The 21,147-nt window shown below is 44.2% G+C and overlaps 1 protein-coding gene across 3 annotated transcripts in view; it reads right to left on the reverse strand.

Moving 5' to 3' along the window:
• Window positions 1-20,110, reverse strand: part of TRIM55 (tripartite motif containing 55) — a 40,917-nt gene extending 20,807 nt beyond the window's left edge. For all 3 annotated transcript variants that reach the window (XM_032995101.2, XM_032995099.2, XM_032995100.2), the window contains exons 1-8: window positions 20,067-20,110; window positions 17,642-17,875; window positions 17,028-17,200; window positions 9,383-9,548; window positions 7,575-7,670; window positions 3,343-3,576; window positions 2,274-2,296; window positions 2,050-2,174 (exon numbers count right to left, since the gene is read on the reverse strand). In XM_032995101.2, coding sequence (XP_032850992.1) covers window positions 2,050-2,174; window positions 2,274-2,296; window positions 3,343-3,576; window positions 7,575-7,670; window positions 9,383-9,548; window positions 17,028-17,200; window positions 17,642-17,830 — 1,006 coding nt within the window. In that variant the 5' untranslated portion in view covers window positions 17,831-17,875; window positions 20,067-20,110. The remainder of the gene's footprint in view (window positions 1-2,049; window positions 2,175-2,273; window positions 2,297-3,342; window positions 3,577-7,574; window positions 7,671-9,382; window positions 9,549-17,027; window positions 17,201-17,641; window positions 17,876-20,066) is intronic.
• Between the last annotated feature and the right edge of the window lie 1,037 nt (window positions 20,111-21,147).

Here is a 21,147-nt window from a genome sequence, read left to right on the forward strand (position 1 = left end):
TGTTGGTGAGGAGCCTGCTCCCACACCAGCTTGGCCTGGGCACTGCCATGGAGCTGCCAGCAGTCCCTTCGCAGCAGGGCGGACACCGAGCACACACGCCTGTTAAAATCTTAAGCTGGCCCTTTCCGTGGGAAGGAGGACAAAAAGTCCTGCCAATGCAGTTATCTCATGAGGGATATGCAGCACGGCTCTGCACCTTTTGGGGAGAGGACAGCTGGTCTGGCACAATCTGCCAGGGAAAAAAGTCCCTCTTGCAATTTGAGATATATGCTTGTTTTAAACCCCGTTGAAGCCATCGTAATAAATCTTTACCAGGTGAGTGTTTCACAGTACATGACTGGAGGTTTGGAATACCAACCTCCCTAAAACCAGCCTGTCAAACTTGGTCAAACTGTCACTTTTGTGTCATCTGACATTCTGTTGTCAGCATTCGTGGCTTGGCTTGTTTCCAGAGGGAGCCCTCTAACAATGCATTTTTTTTTTTTTGCATCATCACACTACCCATCCTCACAAACGTCGGGCGTTATCCTGAGCCACCCTAGCACTTCAGAGGAATAAACTTAGATGGATGCGTTAACCCAAGCTCCAAACTGGCTGTGCGTTTCGCACAGGTTACGGTTCTGCCCGAGTATGTAGAAGGAATGTAGATCTGCAAATTAAGTAACGCCCTCATAACGGAGAAAAGTTTCTGCAGGCAAACACAGTCCTATGAGCAGAGAGCTGAACCTCTGCTTCCACGTCCCCTGGCTGCAGAGGACCTCGCTGACTGTAGCAGGAGTTTCAAATGCAGGACTGAACTCCCGATTGCCAGAGCCCTTGCTAACGCCTTGTCCCCAAGAGGGGGGTGTCACTTTCCCCATCACGTGGTGGGGGTGCGTGCCCGGGAGCACGAGGCCACGATCTTGGCAGATGGGCGTGTGTGGCAGGGAGGTGGCAGCTGTGGCTGATCCCAGGGACGAAGCGGGCACGAGGCTGTGACTGGGGATTGTCCCCTGCCAGGACAAATCCCTGGGGGTTCACGGCCCTGCGAGATGGCACCTGCTCCTCTGCTGCTGACCGGTGCCACAGCTGCTGTCCCGCTACACGGACCCCGTGCCAAGCACAGCCAGCCCACGGGGCCCGGCCTGCGGAGCAGGATCAGCACAGCGGGCACGCGGGGTCCCCCGTGGGGAGCAGCCACGCTCTCTGAAGCGTGAGACTGTGAGAAGCGATGGGTGGCGTCCACATGAGACTTCACCAGGCTGATAAAGATAAATGTAAAATTACTAGTGAAATCCAGCGCTAGCAAGAAAATTAGAGATATCCAGATGACTGTTACTGCTGCCTTTTAATAGTTGAGATCTGCTTATTTGAGACATTGATCTCCATTAACTTCCTGTGGCTTATTCCGTAGGGTAAAGCATGGGTGAGCCTAGATTTCAGGCTGCTTTGGTAAATGTAGAATTACAACTCTGCATTATTACAGAGACATATTAATGTCTAGTCATGTCATGTTTAGTCATGATGACATGACAAATGACACGACACAAGATGTTAAATGTATGAAGGATGATGAAAGTTTCTGCTTCCTGCTATAACTCTGTGATCTTGAATTTTGATTATGTTTGTTATATTTCTCAATTATTATATAAAAGAATTTTTAAAAGTATCTTTCATAAGTACTTCTTTTAGTAATAAGCATTCTGTTTCTTTAATGACTTTCTAGAGCAGACAGGCCATGCAATAATGACATTTTTTAGGGAAAAAAGGACTTTACAGAATGAGATAAAACCTTGGTTTTGTGGTCCCTTGACATGAGGAGTCAGCAAAAATCATGGGCTGAAGAAAGTGTTGAGGCCACGTAAAAGGTAAGATCAATGGTGTCAACAAGTTATGTAATTTTTTAACTGTGATGGATTTTTGCTTTTGATCAAAATTTATACAAAATGGCCTAGTTATACTTTGGGATAGAAACAAATATCTGATTCAAGTTTTCCTACTCAGTATCATCATGTAAATCACACACAGCTGCAATTTAAGAAAGCAATTTAGGTGAAATAAATTACATACCTCTGTCAAAATCAATTTCTCGTATTATCTTTTCTTCTCTACTGAGGTTCACTGTGAATTGGTTCATGTTTTCATACCCATCCTCTATTTTTTCCATTTGAAATCCTTTAGATGCTTCCGTAATTCTAAAACAGAGAAATTGGTTATTGGCATTTGGGTTTGCAGATAAATTTGTAATTTGTAATTCATTATAAAGATCAAGAGTTTCAAGTTTAAATACTTACTTTTGTAGCAGTGTTTTGGCATTCTGTGAAAACAAAAAGGAAATAACTGACTTCTTAAATGGTTCCATTTTTCAGAGATTTTATGCATTGAGATCTAATTCTTACACTGGCTGCTTCTAAACACACTAATATGGATCTCATAAATGACAGCCATGAGATCTATGAATGAGATCAAATTTGGATGGTAATTAGTACACAGCTGAGCAAACTTTTTAGTTCATTGAAGACTTTTTATTGAAATCTGAGTATGATGGGAAATACGTACAATTTCTACAAAAAAAAAAAAAGGAAATATTTTTGCTCTTTTTTTTTGTGTGTTTGTGATGAAAAGCAGTTGTTCTGTTACCATCTTTAGTCACAGCAACCATGTCTTTGGCTATCCATAAGGGCATACTTCTGGAGCCACAAAATTTTATTTGTCTGGAAAGAATATTGTATTCTTCAGAGGCAATACTTTGATGGAAATAAAAGAGTTTTTTTAATAGAAAACACTCGTCCAGCCTTTAATATAGAGCAATTGTAAACTTGCAGGACAGAAGTTCTACACCAATGAATTCACTGGACAGGCTGCTAATGGTTTCTTAATCAGCTCTCCTAAGTTTATAATAAGAAAACAAAAAAGGAAAAAAAAAAAAAAAAGGAAGAAGTAAAGGCATAAAAACTTGATTCAGAACATAAATATTTAAGTCTTGGAAAGTTAATCACTGTCGATGTGCAAATGAAACCTATAACTCACAGTACTTCATATACACATATATTATAGTGGTGGGACAAAAAAGGTACGTTGGAAAATGTTAAAATTCCTGGTTTTTTCTTTGGGGACTAGAAATTCATACAAAGGATGGTATATTTCGGTGCAAATAGAAAATACTCACATTCTTGGTTTGGATACTATTCACAAGAAGGCTAATCATTTATCTGTGCTGATGCAAGTGTTTAAAAAATGAGTTTGTATAAATGTTGACTCAAAGATGACCAAACTCTTAATGTGCCTAGAATTGAGAAATGCTTAAATAGTATTTTGATAAATCCATCTTTCTTTTTCTATCTCTATTTATAGACTTTATACCTGCAAAAACACAGCCATTTCTGGTTCTTCCATGAACTGGATTCCTGATTCAACCAGCTTTGACACAGCTTCCAAATGATCCGCATACTTCTTCATCAGGGAGCGGACGTGTTCCAGTTTCTCCTCTTGGGTTCTAGTGATTATTTGTGTCATCTCATTTTTTCTTTCTTCCAGTACAGAATAGAGATAATCAAATTTTTCACACAGCTGCTCTTTCTGTCGTCTGCAGCATTCCTGTGAATCATTTGGTTTATGTTAAACATGTTATGTTCTTAAAAGCGTTTCTATTTTTACAGTTACTTGGAAGCATTTTCATCAAAGAGATTCCTCTTTCTGAACAGTGCAAAGGATTCTGAATGACCCCAGAGACTTTTAAAATTTTTCAAAGTCCGAGCTATTGGAACAAAAGTTTTAAAAGTGTTCTCAAACTCTGAGTTTCAAGCCACTGAAAGCCCCCAAACAAGTTACTGTATAACTTGTTAGCCTGCTAAAAAATTGTCAAAGGTATTTATGATGTCTGTAGAGACACACGAAAGTCTGCAGAAAAAGTAAAAATCCCCACCATATTAGCAGCTAGGTTCATTTGCATGAACAGAACGATTTTTAAAGGAGTGAGCATCTCAGATCAGCTCTGGACAATTTTCTTTTTCTACCAGAGAACCTGGAACTGTCCTGGCTGGGCTTGATTTTCACATACACCCTCTTAGACTCTATTTTGACAATAGGTGTCCATTATGTTCCATTTACTGTGCACTGAATCCGGTAAAGGTACCATGAAGAAAATGGTGTGTGACAAAAGCACGAAGACAAGAAGGAGGAATCAGGTTTCCACTCTACCTTCAAGCACTGATTTTCACATCATTTTTTGAGACACTTTTATTGTCCTTCCAACTAGACAACACAGCATATTTCACTGAGTAAGGCGGATGGGTTTGATGCCTGCTTCATTGAGTGCTCTCTAACAAGAACACACTGCACTTGCAAGGGAGGATTTATGGGGAGGAAATCGGAGACAGGTAATCTATAATGTCTGAGGTCTACCAAATAAAAGTACTTGAGTCATCTGCATGCCCCAGGGCACACAGATGGGCATAACCTTATTGTGGTTATATATGGTTGCGGATGGTGGTGATTATTTAAATCTCTTTCCTAGGAACTGAGGCTGAATCAATTCCTCATCTTCATCCCTTGAGGCGTAATGCTGAGATCCTGGCAGCACAGGATTATTAACAGTCCCACAGTACTTTTGGAAGTGATAAGACTGATTATTCATAGCACTGGGCCAGAGAGAATCCCACTTTTTTCTTGACTTTCTGCCAGAGCTCTTTCCTATAAGTGGTGACAGTCTGCTCTGTATCATTCAAAAGGAGAAAACCTTTTGAAGATGGATGTGTGGCCAAAAATCATTGTCTACATTGAGGGGTGGGGGCAGAATACAGATCTTGTTGCAGTGACCCAAGTATCCACCTCTGCTTCCCAATGAGAAAGACTAGGCTAAACAGGCACTCCTAATTTAAAACTCCTTGGGGGGGGGGGGGGGGGGGGGGGGGGGGCGGGGGGGCAGGGGAGGAGGGGGCAGGCTTGTCCCGCTCTTCTGGAGGTCCTTGCTGCTTCCCAGAAATTCCTGATTAGTGAATTATAGGGTGGGGACGGGCAAGGCAGCTTTCAAACCAAGTGAGTCATGGTTCCTGGGTGTCATTCTATTGTTCAGATCTCAAATAATCTTATTCTAGTCTTCCACTTCTCTCCTAGCCTTCTCCCAGGGTTTCCTGCACTTCCGCTTGCTCCAGACTTCTTCGGTTTAGTCTGCCATGACCTCCTCTGAAATGTCATCCAGATCACTTGTAAAACAACCTTAATTACAAGACAGGTGTGTGCTATCTTTGCCATTTGACACAGGACAAGCGGTAGGGGAAGAAGAGCAAGAGAGTGATATCAGGGTGCCCTGAGAGATCCTTCCCTATTTCTAAGCTCTAATATATAATATCTCCTGCCAGCAGATATTACAGAGTTGAGAACTTCTAGAGTGAGAGTACAAAACATATTCCTAACTGCAAATGCTGAAATATTTCTGAAATATTCTCTTTCTGTATAAAATGTTCCTGTATGAAGTCTCTATGTGATGGAATTACCCTAATCAGATTCTGAGTAATGAAAAAGGTTAGCAAATACATGACTTTCCATTCTAAAAAGTTCTCAGCCTTTTTGTGTTTTAAAGAACAGCTGCAGCAAAAAGAAGGGAGCCCTTACCACTGAGCATGAGTCGCACTGCTTGTTCTGAAGTATCTGTATTGACTGGTTTACGCTATTAGCATTTGAAAGAAACACTAATTTTTCCTTCATTATTTGACTCATATTGTTTACAGGGCTAAACACTGATTAATTATTTATTTTGGTTTTCCAGTATTTAGCATTTTATATTCCTTTTTTTATTATTTTCAGTATAATACGTGAATTTGGTTTACCTTTCAATCAGTTAAAAGCTATACAAGTATTAATCAGGTTTTTTGGTTTTCTGTTTTTTAGGGTTGGATAGGAGCAATAGCTAAACGTAGAACTGTAGGCTATTGCTTACTCCAGCTGAAAGGAAAATGATCATGCATTTTCTGCTAAAGCAGATATTTATTGTTCTCTGCAAAGTGTTGAGCAGAGAGAAGAGACAATCCTGGATTGTAAGCATTATTTCCATGTGTGCACATTTCTCAGCTCCAGCTGTTGCTTTTTATCTTCAAGGACAAACTGATGTCAATTCAGACAAAGTTCTTGTATGGTAGGAAATGTGATTTGCTTGAAATGCAACATGGAAGTGCCAAGGTAAGCTCTAAGATCTATTTTCTGCAATCTTTGACTTTAAAGGTGAAAAGCCTGTTAAAACATCTGAAGGTAAAATGGCTGCACTTTCTTTGGGCTTTGAGTTTAAAGGTTAGACTTTAAACTGAGTGGATGACTCTGAGGAAGCTAGTTTCAGAAACTGTTGTACTTAAGGTATTTTTAGCACAATGTTTGCTCCATACTTCAGAGTAGGTGTTTGAAGTTTTGTTTCTGGTTCAGCTAGTTCAACTTAAATGAGTATAAGCTTTTGCTTTTCCATCATTCAAATTTCTGCAGTTAACCTACTTGAAAGGCTTGTTTCTGTCTGCAAAGTCCTGATAGCAGCCAATTTCATCCTTGCAACGTGAAGGCTTCCTGACTACAAAGTTCTGACTGCTGCTAACGCGCTCTCTCATTTACTTGGGCTAATGGTTTTATGTTCTTTGAACCAAACTTGGACATTTTCTGTTCTTCCTTGTTCTGAGGAAATAGTAGCCTCGGGCAATTGTGTACACAGATTGTGGAATCCATTTTTCTTACCAATTAGAATCTATACATCTTGGATTAATTTATTTTTCTCTGCCATTTCTCTTTTCTGCTCCAGCTCTGAAGGGTCAATATAATTCTAATTGGGCTGAGAGGGATGCAACTCCTTCACTAGATGCTTCATCAAACTCTGATCATAAAATCAATTCACATGAGGTCCTTTCAGCTTATTGCTCTGTGATGCTCAAATTGGTCAGAGTTGATATTTATATTTGCTTTGCTGGTGCAAACCTCTTGGAGGAAATGAAAGCCACTTCTGCTATTGAATGAACAAAACTAATTCCAGCCAGAGTAAGTCCTTTACCAGAAAATCCAGTAAGAACCCAAACTCCTCCCTCCCATGAGCTACAAAACAAGACTCCTTAAAAGACAACATAAGTATATCAAAAAACTACTTCTGCACCGTAGGAAAAACAGCTAAATACGGAGCTCACTGACATACTTGGGAGCTCTGCTGTGGCTACAGTGTGGCTGAGACTAAGGCTCTGTTCACAGGACTACACAGGCTTTAGACTGGTCTCTGACAGCTCTAGAACCTAATCTTAGGTGTTAAGTGAGCTGGGAGTTCATTGCATTTTCTTGGATCTGCTTTTAATTTCAGTGATATCCTATGGCATTAAGAATGCTGGACATGATGTGCTGATATCCTCACTCTTTGTCCTCGACCACATGGCCGAGGCAGGGTGGTGAGCAGGATGTATCCTTTGGTTGAGGCAGTACAGCTGATACTGTACAAATTCACAGGTAATCGTTTAGTGAAACAGCATGGGAATGCATTTGGGTAAAGTGAGGCCTGGTAAAGAATTATTGGGACCAGCAGTTTAAAAGATGCGACTTCACACTGAAATAGCTGAATTTAAAGAGGTGGTACCTACCTCAACCGTCTTGCAGGTCTCCTCCAGCTGCGTGACTATCCCTTGCACTCTGTCGTTGCTCCCCACCAGGACTGCAATGCCATCACTCAGCTCGGACTAGGCAGCAAGGGGAGAGTGAACAGGAGCGTGTTAGACACTGTCCCACTTCAGGGTGGCACATCTAACACCGGGGAGCAGGAGACAAACGAGCCATACCAGGGTATTACCTCTTCTTCCCACCGGAACTGAGGAAAATTGGAGCTTTACCTGCCTACAAGTTACCTGCCAGTACTCTGACATTTATTTCCTCTCTCAACACTACAAAAACATAGACATTTTGAAACTTTTCATGGGGAGGAAACTGTGGTTTGTAAAGGAGGAAGCACTTTGTTCTAGGAGGCTCTTCTAGATGCTTTTGTCTGAAGCACTATGCTTCAATAGACCCAGAATATTCCCTTTGGATTTGCTGAGAGAAAAGACTGTCTTTTGAAGGCTTGTTTTTTTTTAGTGTCTGAGTCTAATCACACCACTGTGCTATCTCCCTGAGGACCGTAGCTCTTGGCCTTGGAGAGGAGAAGAGGTGTCCTATGGACCTGGAGGGACCAGGGTGCTACAGAGCCCTTGGCGTGAGGGCAGTGGGTCTGGGGCTGTGGTGAGAGGGGAAGGGAGAACGGGAGGGGGAGAAGGTGGAGGCTGAGCCACTGGCATGAGTGAAATGAGTGGAAGAAGGAAATGACCCGGGTGTGGGGATGGGGATGACTGTGAGGTATCCTTAGAAGAGGAGAGACAGAGAAGTTAGTCCCTAGGAAACTTGGTGAGCGTGCTGGGGAGGGCAAGTGGCCCTGGGCATACAGCTGTAGTGACCAAAGCAGCCCTGTCCGTGGCCTCCACAGCTTTGTAAAGGATCCTTTGAAGCATGCATCCTGCAGCCTCCGCGTTACACCTCCAGTCTTGGGCACGACAGCCCCTTTCCACAGGTGCTCGTGGAAGGAAGCTACTGCTTGCAAAGGGAGCGGTCAGGGGCATGGATTCAGTCCAAGAAACTTCTCCCCCTTCTCCCTCCTTTTTTGATTAAAAAGGATGTTTGTAACTACTTTCCTAAAGCGACTTCTCATTTGTAGTTTCCACACACAAGCATCTGTGTGACAAAGTTGGACGCTGGGATTGCAAACTTGGCCTGTCTGATTGCTTGCCCCACTGAGGCCCTCCAGAAAAATGAGCTGTTTATCTCAGGAGGATAACCCAGTGAGTCAGGTTTTAAATTAATACTGTATTAAAAATAAACAAGTCTTTTACTGGTGACAGCAAGGGCAGAGGATGTTAGGTACATCCTGTGCTGCCAACTATTGAATATTCCTGCATTCACTTGCAGGAGGAGGCTTTTCACTTAACTTTTCTTAAAAATGGGATGCTTAAAAGCAGAAGTGCCTGATAGATGACTATTTGATTTGTACTGGTCTGTTCTCTTTCCAGTTCATGTGTTGGAAACCCCACTTGTTTTTCTGGTCTAAAAGCACTGAAAAAAAGAGATTAGGAACCTTGAAAGAGAGAACCTCAGCTTCACATCAAATCACTCCCTAAAATGTTTACTCACTATACTAACAAAAATTGGAACACTGTAATATCTTTCTGTGTGACCTCTCATAAATTTTTTTTCCTGTGTTTCTAAACAGTTCCTACAGATTTGTATGAGCCTTTCACTCACACACAGAAATGGCAAAGGCACCCTCAGGCCCTTTTGTAAACTCACAGGAAGCCCATGGGAATGCTTTCCTGTCCATAGTCCCGTCATTTGCTGAGAGGACTATGAGATACAAGAAGATATTTACCTTCTGTCGCTGGTAAACATTTGTGAGAGGAGCAACTTGACAGTCTTTGTGGGCACCAAAGACTTTGCACAAGGAGCAAGTGGGCATTTCACAGTTCAAACAATAGATATTAATTCTTTCATCTTCGTGCTCTTCGCACATTGGCTGGTCACACTTCCTTTCGGGTCTGCAAAAGAAAAGAAGTTTAGAACAAACTTGATGCTCATGAGTTTCTGACAACAACACGTAGGGTACCAGCAGGAAATACGGCACATTCATATCGCAGTGTCCAAGGCTGACCTGAATATGCAGCGTAGGCTTAAACCCGCCACACAGGATGATTAAACAGGCAGCGGTACAACTTAATGTCCTGACACAACAGGCTGTGATGACAATATAGCAACATGACTTCATATGGGGATTCCAGCTGGGAGTGTGGCTGAACCTTCACTCATATTTAAAAATGTAAATAACCTCACTAAGACTGATCTCAGACTACTCGTGTGCTTTAATTAGCATGTTATCTAACATCTGTCTGAAATACGAAACGTATGTAATTTCTTTCGGTTTCATCACTCAAAATGTTGGGCCCTTGGCCTTGATGCGGCAAAGATCTTACGCAGTGGACTAATTTGAAGCAAGAGTTGTAGATATTGATGGACCTTTATGTCCTTAACTCTTTAACTCTGCTGATGAGCTTTGCGAGGCCCAGGTCAGGACTGTCAATATCAAACTGGTTGGGTCCTTATGGCCTTTACACTAGGCCAGCAACCAAAATAAGGTCTCACACAAATTAATTTTAGATAGGTGGCATGCGTCTAGCCTGTACAGTGTCAAACTTTTTAACAGTATATACAGATGAATACTCGATTGTATTCATCTCCAAGGGCATGGGTCACACAAGAAGTGTTCCTCTCCTGTGCTAAACAAGGAACTGTCACAAGACTATAGCTCAGTCCTGATCTTCTCTTCACCAAAATGCTTTAGCCACATACATACCACAAGGCAATCCATGCTATATCAGGAACTACTTCAGTTGTAGCTTCGAGCCTCCAAAGGTTGCCACTCCTACTGTGGCAATGTTAGATATTCCCAACATTAGCCATTATCCCCTTCTGCTACCAGTTCGAAGGAGAATTATTACTTACCTGTAGCAAGTGCAACAGTGGCATCATAGAAATATATATTTTCATCATTAGATAGAAAATATTTTCCAAAATCATAGAATTTAATGGAATTTCATGGAAACATTTTTTTAAAGCCATTCCACAGAGCTCTGTAGTAAGGAGGCAGCTGGCCATTCTATTCAAGTTTAAAACTGTATGGAAAAAAATCATTATTTTAGCTTATATTAGAGCAGAGTTTTTCCATATAGTTTGTTAGAGTGGACATGGCACTTATTTTTAAATTACAAAGTACAGATTTTCTCTTCTGAAGGGAATGGAATCAATTAGATGCATTTGAAAAAAGATCAAGCAGCAAAGAAAATGTCTCATGCATTCATATTTTTTAATTTCAAGAGGCAACTGGAATTTAAAGGGTTCATAATGAAAGTCTGTAATCTGAAATATAACAATATACCAGAATAAAACAGGATGGACACTTCTGAAGGAAGCCTGTATTATTTGGGTCAGATTTACATAAGGCACTCAGTGTGTTAAATCCAGCATTATTTCAATGATAGTCAAGAGAGGTGTGTCTCCACTATAAAAAAAAAATGCTTTATATTGTTTGAACATGACTGCAAACAGCCCCTAATACATTCATGTTATAGTGCACCAGTGGGAGGGCCTGCATGTGAGGGCAATAACAGACAATGAATTTCAAAGTGATTAATTAATCCTGAAATAGCTGCTCTTCCTGCAAATATTTACAAGACCAGAACCAGAAACTACTAGAATGTTATTTGACACTGGAATGGTGCCACTAGCATGAAAGACACATAGCACAGGGTAAAAAGGTGATGGTGTCAAGCAAGTTCAGCCAGAAGTAGCCAACCTTCAAAGGTGCCGCAAAGAGCTGGAAGAAACCTGGCAGAACTCCCTGAACTAGTGGGGCCTTGAAGACAGTGACAGAGGACTAGAAGTAAACAGATCTACAGTCTCCTTCCTAGGCTGTACAAAAGGAAAGATTTTTAGCACAACATTCCCTGACTTCAGAAGGGAACCTCTAGGTCTGTGTTGGTGTAGCAAAGGCCAAAACACAACCTCTAAGTTTAAATGGTGGCTGCTCCTGAACCAAGAGTTTATGGAGTAGCCGATAGGGAAATGACAGCATGTCTTTAGTAGAAGAAAAGATCCATCACAGCTGGGCTTGTGACCAAAGAAGCAGCAGGTTGCAGAAGTGGCCTAACAGCTTTGTGCTCTTGTTCTCTGACTCTGCTCTTCGAGATGCTAAGCCTGTGTTCGACTGCTAAAGGCTTATTCTTTTCCATTAAAATTTGGTTCGGACCTTAATACGTGGAGTGTTGTGCATGTTTTATGGAGAGGAGGATTCTCAGCACTGGCAAGGCCACACCTCGAGTACCGGGTCCAGTTCTGGGCTCTCCAGTACACAAGAGACAAGGACAGACCCCAGAAAAGGGCCATGAAGATGATTAAGGGTCTAGAAAATCTCTTCTGTGAGGAAAGTCTGAGAGAGCTGGGAGGAAGGTTCAGAGGGATCTTAACAGTGACCTTGATCTTATCTATACCTTCAGGTATCTAAATACCTGAATGGAGGGTGAAACGAGGACTCTTTTCAGTGGCTCCCGGTACCAGGACCAGTGGCAATGGGCATAAACTGAAACACAGGAGGTTTCCTCTGAACATCAGGAACCAGTTTTTCACTGTGTGGGTGACCAAGCACTGGCAGAGGTTGCCAGGGGAGGTTGTGGAGTCTCCATCCTTGGAGATATTCAAAAGCTATATGGACATGGTCCTGGGCAACTGGCTCTGGGTGGCCCTATTTGAGTCGGGGGGTTGGACCAGACGACCACCAGAGGTCCCATCCAGTCTCAGCCATTCTGTGATTACATGATCTGGTTAGGAAATGCAAAGTTGCTGAGCACATAAAGGAGCACACTTTAATTAAGGACATAGTAAGACCTTAGGAAAATTGACGCTTAGTTAGAAGGCATGTGTTCCTCAGGATATTTACAAATCCCAAAATCTTTCTACTGATATCCTGAATCCAGCTTTTATAGTGTTTCTACTGAAGACCCTAAGATAGCTGTAGCCCTTCCTGTATCATCGCATCACCTACTGCCTGCACCTGGTCAGGGAATTGAGAGAATCTACATGACTATATGAGGCACAGTCAGGCCATTAGTGAAGATATTAAACTCTATTGGCTCCAGTATCAATCTCGGTCATATACCACTAATGGCTCACCTTCACCTGACTTCATGCTGTTCACCATGGCCCTTTGTGTCTGGCAGTTCAGCCAATTTTCAGTCCACTGTCCACTCTAGACCTTATTTCATCAGTTTGTCAATAAAGATGTTACAGGAGGCAGTGTCAAAAGTCTAGGTAAACAACATCCACTACTCTCACTCACTGAGTTAGTCAGCTCACTATAAAAGGCTAGCAGGTTGGTCAGGTTGATTTCCCCTTCGTAAATCTGTGATGACTATTTCTAATCACCTTCTTATCTTTTATATGTTTGAAAATGCTTTCCAGGAGGGTTTGCTTGAACAACTTTTCAGGGACCAGTGTGAGGATGACCAGCCTGTATTTCCCTGGATTCTCCTCCTTGCATTTCTTGAAGATTGGAGCAACATCTGCTTTCTTCCATTCCAGTCCTCAGGAAACTATCCCGATTACCACGACCTTTCAAAGATTATTGAGAGTGGTCTTGCAATGACATTAGCCAGCTCCCTTACCACTCATGGATGCCTCCCATCAGGATATCCATTTTTTTTTTTAATATTCTCTAACCTGATCCCCTTCCACTGTGCATAAGTCTTCCTTGTTCTAGACTTTCCTGTTGGTCTTGGAGGCCAGGGATTCTCGAAGACTGATCTTACCTGTAAAGACTGAGGTGAAGAAGCCACTGAGTACCTTGGCCTTTTCTATGTCCTTTGTCACATGAGCCCCTGCTCCATTTAAAAGTGGACCTATGCTTTCCCTAATCTTTCTTTTGCTGCTGATGTACCTGTAGAAGCTCTTCTTTTTAGCCTTTATGTCCCTCACCAGATTCAGTCCCAGGTGAGTTTTGGCTTTCCTAACTCCATCTGTACACGCTTGGATAGTGTCTCAAAACATTCCCAAGTCACATGTTCAACTTCTTTTTGCTTCTTTTTTTGTCTTATTTTTATCAGGAACTCCCTGTCAATCAATGCAGGTATCCTGCCACCATTGCTTGAGTTTCTCTATATGGGGACAGACCATTCTTGAGCTTGGAGAAGATGGTCCTTGAAAATCAATCCCAGTGCTGGACTCTGCCAAAAGCAATGAAAAGCCCATCCATATCCAGGGTAGAAATGGGGCTTGAAAAGTGAGAAGACCATAGAAGTTCATATGGACATAGGGATTCCTGCAGCTCCATTACGCCAGTACGGTTGTGAATGTCTGGCCCAAGAAAACCATTGGTGCAGGTGAGCTTGGGGATTTGTCTCCATGGGGAGCTGGAGAACATCCAGGTGATCTCTCTCCTCATCTCTTTTGCTGCATAGTCTGCACGGCTCCTTCCGAAGCTGCCTTGCTTTGGTGACCTGTAGGCAGGGAGCCCATCTTTCTGGCCCACCTTATCCGAGATCCCCAGGCATCCCCGCAGCCCACCCTGGAGAGCCACGTCTTCCCTTGGGAGCTCTGGCTGAGGCCTCCGAGGTGTCAGGGGTAGCTTCTCCTGGCAGTGCCGGCTACCCTGTCCCGCAGCACGTCACCACCGTTGCAGAGCCCACGCACCACGCTCTCAGCACAGCGCCCGGTCCCTGCTGTGCTCCATCCGTGCTCGGGGCCGTGGGGACAGCCTGTAGCTAGGGCTCTCCCGGGTAGGTGTGAGGCAGAAAGAGCGCTCAGCCCTCCCTGATCAGGGTTCAGCTGGTAACAAAGCCCAAAGTGCCTTTTGATCAGGAATAGCCGGCCGAGCTTGTTAGAGGCTGCCAGAGCTTGCGAGAAGTCACAGCCCACTGTTGCTACCCTTCCCTGGTGGCAGCAGGCGCCCTGATGTTCCTCATATAGTTCAGGTAATCAGTGGCCTACAGACTTTCAAAGATTGGTTTAGTATTTTAGCCAACTCTATTTCCACAGGGTTCAGTCCTTTGCTGTCCTTTAAAGCTTTGTAGGAGCCATGTCCTGCTTGAAGTTTTCTTTCCTTGTGTTGCTAATAGATTCTAAATTAGGCAACAGGCTACACTGTCATCAGCTGGAATTTGATGAGCAATGGGATAAAAGACCATACGATGTGATTTTTAGAAATAGGAGGGGCTGCACGTGAGGGCTTGGGCAGAACTTCCCAACCCTATAGCCCAGCTCCTGTCCTAGCTTTTATTTCAAAAAGCCTAATTCCTTAATTGAAATAGAAACTCAAATTTAAATAAAATATTTTTGAAATAAATTATTTTTGCCTAAGCAGGAGACAAAGCTTGCTCTCTAGCTGAATTTCCCTCACTCTCCTAACTTAATTTGCAATGAAGCTGGGAGTTGGCATCATTCTGGCTTACACAGTTATGGTGAATTATATGCACAGGATGACTTGAGGGGAGGAGGCTTCTGTCTGGAAATCACAGGTGCTGCCAGTTTGAAAGGTTGTCTTGGGAAGAAGCAAGGAGGAAAAGGTCACGTCTCGCCCTTCCTTTATGTACCTCTGCCAGACCCCAGCCCTCAGTTTGGAAGAGACGGGTACAGAAGGAAGAAGTGGAGAAGAACTGATTTCCTTTGACTTTTTGGTTTCAGTGGGACAGCAGAGGATAAAGCCATGGCAGATCTTGCTCACACTCTGGTGGGAGCCTGGGGAACATTAGGCAGAGGGAGATAAGCAGCTGAGGCCTACAAAGTGCCAAATAGCTTAGATAATGCTGCAATGCGTTGCCGCTGCTACATAACCCTGACGATAACTTTCATTCTGAGGACACAGATGAAGGTTAAATAAGCACCTTAACAAACTAAATAAAGGAACCTTTTGGACAAATATCTAAGCAAACATATGTTCATATTTGTATTTTTTTTCTGTTCTCCCCTTTTATTCATTATGTGGTTTATTTTCATGAAATTTTAAAAAAATCTACTAAATCTCTTACATTTCTGTTTAACTGAATTTTGTTCCAATTACCCACAAACTACATGGGAAAAGGAACTGCATTTCTTTAAGTTAAATACAGCTGTGGGCTGAAAAAAATCCCAAACCCAAGAAAGACATGAGGCCACACACTGTCCAGCTTATTTGGTCAAAAGCAAAGTCCGGCACTGTAGCTTTGCTGATTCATTTCCTCCGAGATTTTCCTGACTAAAATAATATTTGGGTATCAATGACACATACAAGGGTAGCTGAGCTTCCCTTGGCACTGAGTGTGAAGGGCAGCAGAAAGGACAATTTTAAGCCAACTTTGTGCTCTTCCATGCTTTGGAGCTCCAACCTATGCCCAGCTACAACAGTCCCCAAAGGGATTCAAACAGCTGAGAATAGCCAAAGCTGCCGTCAAGGTCTGAAATGTTCTCTGTGCTGGTGGCTGTCCTCCTCTGCCAGAGGAGGGTAGAAGTGCTCTGAGCCATCCCAGGTGTACAGAACACCTTCCCATACAAAGCTGGCCCTACAGATCCACGCTGGTGACAAAAGGCAGCTTCCCTGGGGGAGAGATGCTTGCTTGGTGGCCCGAAGCCAGAGTTAGCTTCTCCCTTACTAAGTTCCCGATGGTGGTACCATGCATCCGACCCAACCCAGGGCAAGAGAGACAAGAACACAACATCTTTCTATTGCTGGATCCATTACACATCCAATACAGGCGATTAACACTCAGGAGTAACCTTACTTTTTAGGATGAATCCCCTCCTCTGCCCTGAGGTTCTGATTCTTGTACACAGACACACAGCACTGATACATATTATTTCTGGCTATTCCTTCTCTTTTATGGAGTCCTAAATAAGACTTGATTTCATGGGTTCATCTCCCAAGCTGACAGCAATGGAGATTTTTTTTTTTATTGAGTCTTGATTTGACATTATGATTCAGGGTATCTTCTGTGTGAAATTTGGTTTTCTTCTTGTTTGCACTGCCTGTCCCTTAGGATTTTCTAACAAGATTTGAAATTTCTTATCCTTCTTTAGCATGAGAACACACAGGTTAAAGATGAATAAGAATCATCTGAACTGTTTTTAAAGTAAACGATGTGAACCTAGCTACTTTTCCCTTATTCATGTGGTTGCCATGCTGACCTCAAGGGCTTTGCTTGCATGGGTAAGTGTTGCTCATGTGAATAAGCATGGTACCATCCTCTGCTATAAGTGGAAGCAGGAAAATCCAGCATCTATTTGGATAACGGTTTTCTGTGCTCAGTGAGAGCTGACTTCATTGCACAGACAACAGATAGGCATGCATGGCAGCACGATCCCTTTCCACATTTCCGAGAAAGAAAACAACTAAATCAACCTCACATGTGCCGAATGGAAAAACCAAAGGCCAGCGGTCTCTTAAGCCACGCCTGCTTTTGTGGCAAACCTCCTCTGAAGGGCACGCATTCACTCGTTACCTTGTGGACTCCTGCTTGTAGATGTCGATGATGTTCTCCACCAGCAGGTTCCTCTGCAGCCCGTAGACGCCGTGCCGGTCGAGGACCACTTCGTGCCTGCAGGAGGGACAGCGAAAGCGGCCTCCCGACGCCACGGTTGTGCCTCCCCTTGTCGGCAGGTAAGGGTTGGAGGCCTGCTCTTGCCAAGCAGCACGAGGAGAGGTGAGTAAGGCCATGCAAAACCACGGAAACCTCTTTCAGAAGCACCAGGGCAAAAACGTGCTTGTAGGAAATTGTCAATATGCCCAAGGGGAGGGTAGCTCCAGCAAGCCAACCCCCAGGAAAGCACCCGGTAGCTGCTGGGTGAGGGGCCAGTTCCTCAGCTCACACGGGTGGCCGTGTCCCACAGCTAACAGGCGACACTTTAATCTGCTGAGGGCTCAGCCATGGCTCCCGGGGACACTCAACTTCTGCTTTAAGTCGCTACCCCCCCTCTCCCCCCCCCCCCCCCCCCCCCCCCCCCCCCCCCCTTACTATTGAAAGCAATCAACCGACACATGTTAAAAAAATCTGCTTTTCATTCATTTCAGCCAGTGCTGCTTGGGAAGCAGAGCTCTGTGCGGGAAGAAACCTACCTGGAAAATGTCGCTGGCACATTTCCGACAGAGGTTGTGCTGGCAGGGCAGGATGACCACAGGCTTGGTGAACATCTCCAAGCAGATGGGGCAAATCAGCTGTTTCTCCAGGTTATCCATGGTTTGCTGCTCTTTGGAGAAGGACTTGTAGTTCAGGGAGGTGCTCATCCCTAGCTTTTCCAGGGGCATACGCTCAGGATCACGGCCTCGCGGAGGGGTTTCCGGGTTAATTTCCTTTGAAATAAGGCCAAGGCTGCGCTGCGATCAGAGGCTCCCTGTGTCGCTCTGGCCGGAGGACATTGTTTAAACGAGGGGCCGAAGGGAGCCGGGGCTGTTTTTAGCAGCGCGGCGTCACAAGATGCCACGCTGCCGTGCCCATATAAGCGCGTGAGAAGGGGACAGGCTGGGACAGGTGACGGCTGGTGGGGGGGCCGGGGGGGCGGCCGGCGGGGCCCTGGCTCTCCTCACTCGCACATGGCAGCCTTCACCCCTCAAGGAGGAGGAGGGCGAGTGATAAGCAAATGCAACCCGCTTTCCCCCCCCCCCCCCCTTATCTCTGCACGGCGGCGGGGAGTGTGGGGCTGCCCCGATCTGCCCAGCCACACGCTGCAGCCTAACAAATACTCTGTTTCGAGCAAGCAGCCACAGCCGTGAGATGCAGGATGTAATTTTGCCTGTGCGTTTTGGCAGGGTCCAGGACCTTGCCTTTCCAGGGTGTGAAGCACACCAGGTTGATGGAGAAGACAATAGGAGAGGTGGCTGCGCTGGAGCTAAGCCACCTCAGGGCGTAAACATCTCACCACCTTGGAAACCAGTTTAAAAAAAAATTGCCTGCCTATAACTGTGCTTAAGTTTCTTCCGGTATGATTTTTTTTTTTTTTTTTTAGGTGCTGTAACATAAGAATCTAACAAGACAATTCAAGCCATTAACTCCCCAGCAGCTTGAATATGCACCGAAATCAGTATTTGAATTTCCTGATGAGAAAGAGGCAGAAGAAATACAGTATGAAAAGCTTTCATTTGTACTGCAAGAGAATAGGTGCTAATTGTATATGCTCTCTCCCCGCATAGTTTAATTCAAATATATTTTGGTTTTGGGCACTGCTGTGTTTATATCTGTTTATTAGACACTGATATCCCTCTCAGCTTGGCACTTGTTCCAGAGTTATTTTTAAAATGACAATTTCCCAGATAATTTGTGGCATGTGATGCCTGATCTTAAGGGAAAGCCATCTGTGCTTCTACTTGCCAATAATTTATCACACAACTGTACAAGTAATAAATATCTCATCCTCAAATTTAAGCCAAAGTCCCTGCATGTACTGTATAAAATCACTTTGCCACTGTACTGTACATGTAATCAGAATATTGTCTTCTCTTTTAATCAATAACTACAATACTTTCTCTGCTAAATATCTCGTAGAAAGCTCTCATGTTTATTCTACCTCGTGACTGTAGAGGGCTTGCATCTGAAATATACTGTAGAGTGGCTGAGCAAGTCCCCTACGTGTCCAGGGGCAGATCCCGACTCCAAAGCAGGGCCCTTTGTCTGCGTGCAACATCAGTCTGTGAAATGTGAACTTCAGGGAAACATAAAAATGAAGGTTTTCATTGATTTCCGTATTAAAATTAATACTATTCTCTGCATGCAATGGCAATGAATCACATTAAATGTATTATTGGCTACTTTATTTTCAATGCCTCGCATACTTTTTAAGTGATTGGGTGAAATCCTGTACCCATTTGCAGCCCACCAAGCTGGAATTTCCCCTACGTAAACGTACACATTTCTCAGCAGTCACATAAAAACAAATAGATTTTTCTGAAGTCTTGCACTCACGGGAAATTTGTGATAGCTTAATTAAACCCGTCTGAAATCACACCTTCGCTTTGACTGCTTGGTGCAGACCAGAGCCCGGAGCCGAGCGGGAGAAGCGGCTCTGGCAGCTGAGCCACGGACAGCTGGGGCTTTGGCAGGGCTGGCGGGGAGACTTTCCTGGCAGCAGACAGAAAATATTTCTCTTCTTCCCCTCCCCTCCGTGGCCAGGTCAGAGGTGACTTTCGTGTCTGGAGGAATTTGAATGCCTCATTCCTACCCTCCTAACTCTGAGTCAGCTGCCCCTTGATCACCAAAACCTGCCTTAATAAGTAGGGGCTTTGAATTAGATGAGGAAAACTGTCCTTCTCTTAGTGAGGCAGGCACTTTCACAGGCAGAAAGAGAGAAATTCTGGGAGGAAAAGCTGAAAGCTGGAAACATCAGTGCACAGAAACACCTTTGGGCGGTGAGGTAGGGAACGGGGTGTTCACAGCATGGAAAAAAGCTGGGGGACTGTGCTGCTGTGCCGACCCTTTGGACAATGAACTGAGGCACCTCTCAGGGTGTAACATGCCTCTGGGTTGTAATTCTGGTGAATTTATCCTTACCTGTGGCAGCCCATGAAAGCCTTCTGTCAATAGGCTGAGCGTGACACCTGATTCATCTGCAGAGGACATCTGATGGCAACAAGGTGAGGGACACTCTGCTGCTGGTTTTTCTCTTCCCGTGTGCTGAAGCACGCTAACATGGAACAGATAATAAACAGCACAACCACAAAAAGGAGCTGATAAAGATAAACCCACCTTCTGCAGCCAGACCTAAGCAGAAATATTTTTCTGGCAGGAACTTGTAGTTCAGACACATGAAAAATTAGTACAGGCTTTTCTGTCAAATTATTATGAACCACAGCAGTGATTGCTAGGTAAAGAAACGCGGAGGCTCAGCTGCGCTTGCAAAGGCTGGATGAGAAATGCCGTGAAAGCCACGCGTTGTACGACTGTGCTGCAACAAGGAGGAAGAGAAGAACAAAGCCCAAGAGACTGTGGGGCCACGGGACAGTCCTGCAGCTGGTCTTCAGCACAGATTGCTTAGGCTGGATTTTGAAGGGCTTGCACTGAGAAAGAGCTTGGCACCATCCTGTCTCTCCCTGGCAGCCCTGTCGCCCTTCTCTTCCTCCCCTCCCACACCCTCAAGGGAAGACCACCAGCACGCACAGCTGTCCACCTTCAAAGAGTCACCAAGCCAAGCCATCTCTCGAAGGACTGACAGAGGGCAAAAGGATCTGCTTTAACCCCACTCCTGGACAGAAACTCTGGATGTCTGCCAGCCATCACCAAAAACAAATATATTTCTTTAATAATTTTTTTTTTTTCAGTATTGCTTGCCTTGGAATGTTACCTGGCTTTGTTGACACAATCAGAACGCTAGTTCCTAGAGATATGCTTGCTTTTACAGGCATTGCTGCTATCTCCTCTATTTTTGCAGCCAAGTAACAGCTCGCAGGCTGTGGACTGATGGCCAGGAGAGCCTGGAAGGCTGGCTGCAAAGCAGTGGGTTTAGAAGAGGGATTTGGAGGAGGAAGGAGAGGTTGAGCGATGTCCAGGTTCAGGTTTCAACGCCATAATGACATCCCTGGGTTTTGCATTCACAGAATTCCCCTCTGCAACCTCTTATCTTGTACCAGTGCTG

Source organism: Tyto alba, unplaced genomic scaffold, assembly GCF_018691265.1.
Source record: "Tyto alba isolate M040663 unplaced genomic scaffold, T.alba_DEE_v4.0 Super-Scaffold_9, whole genome shotgun sequence".
In the NCBI taxonomy this organism is placed as follows: Eukaryota; Metazoa; Chordata; class Aves; order Strigiformes; family Tytonidae; genus Tyto; species Tyto alba.